The sequence below is a fragment of the Temnothorax curvispinosus genome, unplaced genomic scaffold (assembly GCF_003070985.1).
Source record: "Temnothorax curvispinosus isolate PA1 unplaced genomic scaffold, ASM307098v1 QBEX01010058.1, whole genome shotgun sequence".
Classification (NCBI taxonomy): Eukaryota; Metazoa; Arthropoda; class Insecta; order Hymenoptera; family Formicidae; genus Temnothorax; species Temnothorax curvispinosus.
Genome location: NW_020219838.1, coordinates 1 through 5,660, shown reverse-complemented (window position 1 = coordinate 5,660; position 5,660 = coordinate 1). Strand labels below are relative to the sequence as shown.

Below are 5,660 nucleotides of genomic sequence, written 5' to 3'. Positions count from 1 at the left end.
TCCTCTCCTTTGACCCAATGGATTAAAAGGAGAGGAAACGAGCGACTGCTCACGATTGCTAGGCTAGCGGAGTATCGGCTGAACGCAGCCAATGAGATTAGAATAGGATAACGAATACAAAGGTTAAGAAGGGGTACTTACAACAAGTTTGGTGAAGTAATTTGACTTCCATGTCGCTTTATCCTCCCTACCCATCTTGAGAAGTGTGTAGGGATACCTTACGGAAATTTAAGGACTGGAAACAATTGAAGACGAAAATTATAGACCACAATACGTAAAAAGCACTAAAAATTGTTGACGTTAAAACTTTTCAGACAATAAGATATATATTTTTCCTACATATCTCGTTCAGAGTTCCACAAGTGGGTTCACCTATTTCTAGGTCTTGTATCCCTCGAACGTTCAGACGCGTTTTTTTTCTCATCATGTAGCGCATATTTAAATAAATAATACAACAATGTTTTTCCTTCAGTTCGATATGCGGAACGTTCTCTCGTAGCACAATGCAAATGAACTTTCGATTATCCCGAGGCACATGGTTTCATAACCTCAATCTGATACAGCTTCGTTACAATAATTGTCTAATATACGATTTTTGTATTATTTTTATATAAAAATGATACGCGTGCAGCGTCGTGAGTCCAAGATGGACAATATAAAAATTAATTAACGTAGCGATACTGCAAAAATAACGCTATAAATATCGACGATCCAACGTACCTCAGCAACGTGCGATGACGCGATGGAGAAGGAAAAGGAAACGGAAGTTTTAGGATCGGGCAGACATGATTAAATTTTAGACCCCGCATCTCATGAATGGCGTCCCTTGAACTGTCCAATGAGAAGCTCGCAAAAGTCTCATTAGTGGCAACCAATTGGAAAAGTAGTTCTTCATCTGGACACAGTATGCACAATGTAAATTATTATAAATTAAACGACCGATTGATTACGTGATTGATTTACTTGAACTAAATTTTTGCAAACAGTCCTAGAAAAAATAAAAAGCAGTTTTAGACTAGATTAAATGTATTTTAGTCATAATTATTTATTTAATCAACTGTACATTGACATAGAAGATGATATAATATCAGATACACGATACTAATATAAAAATATTATTTTTTACGCTGCTCTGTGAACTTCAAAAGTCGCGTAACGAAACGTATGACGAGAAGAATAGTAAGTAATCAGTTATTTTTTTTTGTTTTACCTTGCACTTTTCTTACTATAAAATTATAGAAAAAAATCTAATATTTTAATATTGATCCATTTTGAACTTTATCGGTAAAAGTCGCATTATTGGCTCGCAGTCGGTACCGGCGCTCATCGTGCCATCTAACCTCGCACGTTGCTCTTCCCACGAAACGCCGCTGATAAGAATCTCTCGGCCGTCAAGTGTTTCGATTTACATTAAAACGTACTGACACGTAGCAGTAGAAGTTAACGCGCGGGTGTCGATTTTAATGTAGTAAGTATCGCTTTATTCTTCTCGCTGCCTCGCGCTTATTTCCCACGCTACGAAGGACAAATTTTGATTCGCGCTCTCTTTCTCTCTCTCTCTCTCTCTCTCTCTCTCACGAAAGAGAGGAAAAAAGTTAAAGCGAGGGGGAGACTGGGGAGAGACGAGCGTCCAGTGACGTTTCTTCGCGTCTTCTGTGACGGCGCAGTCTGAAAATTCTCTCAAGATATGTCAAGTAGAAGGCGTATCTGTGTGTAAGCGATAAGAGCGTGTCGAATGGTTCACGGTGACTCCGATTGTAATTACGGAAATTCCTCGCGATAATATACCCCTCGAACGGCACGCGGGCCGAATGTCGTGAGCGGTGACCGTGTCTGTTGCATTCTCTGCCAAATTGTCAACTGTAAGTATCTCTCCCAGTGTCAGAAAGTGTTGCCGGGTCTTCGCGAGGGCTGCACGATGTTCAATTTCAGTGTAGAGCGAAGCGCAACTGCTCGGGCTGTTTGTTGGCAGTCCAAGATTCACTTGGTGTTATTTATCTTAACAGAATGTTACCTCGAATGTATTGTAAAGAGAGACGACGAGCACGTATATTTCTCAATGATGTCACTTGCGAAAAGATTTCGATTGTTTCGGGAAGGAATTTGTATCTGAGGAAGTGTCACACACGGTGCTTACATTGGATGTGTATACCTTGTAACAGGAATGTCCCAGATTACGGTCACGCCAAGTGGGATGGAGCGCAGTATTCACGAAATGTTGAAGGACGCACCCTCCCTAAACGAGAGCGACAGCGCTGTGCACACCGGGACCCCGCCGCCTCACGTACCGAACAATTGCAGCAGTGAGGCCCATCCGAGACCAGCCACCATAAACCTGAACTTGGGAAGTCCTACGACTCAGATCTGTAGGTGTCGAACGTGCTCCCCTCGCGTGTTTGCCGTCGTTCGTAATGGTAACGGCTTTAAAATTGAAGTAAAAGACGTCTGTATTCCTACAGCGGTCGCGGTCTCGCCCGGCACACCGGTTCAGAATGGCGACACGCAAACCATGCGCACCACCCAGAGCAAAATCGAGAGTCTGAAGAATTGGAGTATCTCCACGTACAAATGTACCAAGCAATTGATGTACGAGAGATTAGGGAAAACGTCGCGTACCGTAGACTTCGGTGAGTTTCTGCCTAAAAGGATATTTCTGGCGGATTATTTTTACCGTTTCCCAAAACATAATACGCATTCTCTGGTTTTGTTATTCCAGAACTCGAGACGCAGATCGAATTGCTCAGAGATACCCAGAGGAAATATTGCAACGTTCTGCGACTGTCGCGAGCTTTGGCGTCGCACTTTCATCACGTTGTCCAGACGCAACACGCTCTCGGAGAAGCGTTTTCCGAATTAGCGCAGAAATCGCCTGAGCTTCAGGAGGAGTTTCTGTACAATTCGGAAACGCAAAGAAATTTAACTAAAAACGGCGAGACACTTCTAGGGGCCTTAAATTTCTTCGTTTCCTCTGTGAATACCTTGTGTAATAAAACGATCGAGGACACGCTGCTCACAGTGAGACAATACGAAACTGCGAGGTATGCGATTTTTATTCCGAGTATATTTTTCGTTTCACGTTAGTTACAGCCACGCTATTATAACGTAATAATTATACAGGATAGAGTACGATGCGTATAGAACAGATTTAGAGGCTCTTGTGCAAGCTACAAAGTCAGATAGTAACAATGCGGCGAGATTAGAGGAGGCACAGGCTAGTTATGAGGGGCACAAGCAGAATTTCGAAAAATTGCGCTCGGACGTTTCCATTAAGTTGAAATTCTTGGATGAAAACAGGGTATTCTGCTTTAATTCCTTTTACAAATTGTTAATTGACAATTGATCAACTGCTATTAACTGATCTTCTAATAAGCACCTTCCTGTTTCAGATTAAAGTAATGCACAAGCAATTGCTATTATTCCATAATGCTGTATCTGCCTACTTCTCGGGGAATCAAACCGCGTTGGAGGCAACTCTCAAACAATTTAACATCAAGGTGAAATCACCGAATTCCACTTTACCGTCGTGGCTGGAGCAGTAGTCGAATTAAGTTGAATATTTCGTCCTACCGCAAAGGATGTGAATATATATGTATACAAGTGCATTCGTCCACCGAATTATCTACCGAGTTTGCGAAACGCAGAAAGTAAAGGTAGAACAATTATCAAAAAACTCGACGATTGCCAGTATTGTGAGCTGCCGTTTATTCTGACAACCAATAGAGAGTGAAAAATTGCGAGATTTATGGTGTATAAACAGACTGAATTCAAGGTGTAATATCGATCATCAATATTGAGTATTATATATATATATATACAGCATGTATCATAAAATTAATGATTCTTTTAAGAGAATTATACAAATCAGTAGGAATCTCTAACCAACATAGGCAATGTTCTGATAATTAATTTCTAATGCTTGAACACATTTGAGGAGGCAATAGATATTTAATTTTTATATTTCTCTTAGAGGAGTTTCAAAATGTAAATACGTAATGTGACGTAACATGATAAATGGAGCCTTCTATTTTACAGCATTAATTTAGTGGTATTAATTACTTGTTATCATGCTATATCACACTTTACACATGCATCATAAACGTATAGCTTAACAGAGCGATGAGTAAGCCCACTATCTTAAAAGACCAATCTTTAAGCTACACATTATGCATTGTTTCATATAGTTTTAAAGCTGCAATATGATAAATTTATAAACTTATTCTCTATTTATAAAGATGCGGTTATTTAAGTTATTTATTGAAGATCAATTTGTTAAAAGCAAGAAAATGAATGGATTGAAATCTCAGAAGATTATGTTAAAAGTGTACATTGCACACTAAAAAGACATAATTTCAATCTTAAAATATTTCTCTATTTATTGTATCATAATTTGCTATAATTATTGTACTTCGTATTATCAGAAACTATGACAAATGTCATAAAAATATTAATAAATATTGCATCAATGGTATAATGGCAAATTTGTTTGCAACCGTATGGTACTTTCGATTTTATATAGTAAATATAGTAATTGTAGATAAAAATTACATGACATATTGTATTTTTCAAAAATTTTTGCGTAGTTTTTGTTTAAAGATTTATATATTTTTAAAATTTAATTTTTGAACAAAACACTGCAAAGAGATGCTAGTCATTTTCTTACTTAAGTATTTATTTAAAAATTATAAAAAAAAAATCATGACATTTACAGTCAAATAAATGAGTTTAGTTGCTTGTGCTTGTATTCTATAGTGGGAACATACATACATACACTTCGTACGCGCAGTTTGCAATTTCCAGATTTCTTTTGATGAGATACCTTTAAGTTTTATAACAGCAAATGTATAACATTTCTACTGATGATTATTTCTTATTTGCCATAATAGTGATAATCACATCAATTAGCCACGATTAACGAAGAAATAAGCTAGCTAGTAGGGAGATACGTAATATTATGATGTTATGCCACAAGATTGCGAAGATGATTCTTCCAATGTGTAAATGATATTTAATAAACATTTCACATGTGTGTATGGTGAATGTATACAAAGTAAATGTACAAGATATCAACAATCTTGGAGAATCATTAGATTTCTATCATTTTACGCTTGCATCTGTTATCTCTAAGGAATAATGGCGCGAAAATATTTGATAAATTTGGCCTGTGTAATATTTAACGCTGCTACTATTCGTATCATGTATATATTCTTTGCGCTAGTATAATGTGTAAAGACTTTACAAACATGTATATTCTTGCTTTAGTTTATATATAATCTTGCTACGTAATTAAGTTGCATTGCAAGACACATGGAAGAGGCAAGTGCTTTATCTGTCATGATCCGATCTCTTTTTAAATTGATATTACATGACAAAAATGACACAATTGTTTTCCATTAAATTGTGTGTACTTCATACACTTTATTATTTATAAAATATATAATAACTGAAAGAGATTATGTGTTCCTAACTATAATGTTATCGTGTGTGTATATTATGTGTATACAAATTCTCTTAACAATAAATAATTACTTATATTGAAGAACACTTTCTTTTTCATATATATCTTATAAAATGTATTTCTTTAAAAGAAATACATTATTCAAGGCAAAGCTAAAACATCTATTATTTAAGTAGATCAATTTATAGAGATATAAGAGACATTT

The 5,660-nt window shown here is 36.6% G+C and overlaps 1 protein-coding gene across 3 annotated transcripts; it reads left to right on the top strand.

Annotated features, from left to right (window-relative positions):
* The first annotated feature begins 1,343 nt into the window (after nt 1-1,343).
* LOC112459705 (arfaptin-2) lies at nt 1,344-5,536 on the top strand. Of its 3 annotated transcripts, none has more exons than XM_025023970.1 (6): nt 1,344-1,468; nt 2,163-2,366; nt 2,442-2,627; nt 2,717-3,038; nt 3,118-3,295; nt 3,387-5,536. In XM_025023970.1, exons 2-6 carry the CDS (start codon nt 2,165-2,167, stop codon nt 3,537-3,539), a joined length of 1,041 nt encoding a protein of 346 aa, XP_024879738.1. In that variant the 5' UTR covers nt 1,344-1,468; nt 2,163-2,164; the 3' UTR covers nt 3,540-5,536. The 3 variants fall into 3 exon arrangements, with proteins under 3 accessions (XP_024879738.1, XP_024879740.1, XP_024879739.1); XM_025023972.1 differs by having other exon boundaries at nt 1,346-1,468; nt 2,460-2,627; XM_025023971.1 differs by lacking the exon at nt 1,344-1,468 and adding an exon at nt 1,590-1,862.
* Nucleotides 5,537-5,660: the final 124 nt, after the last annotated feature.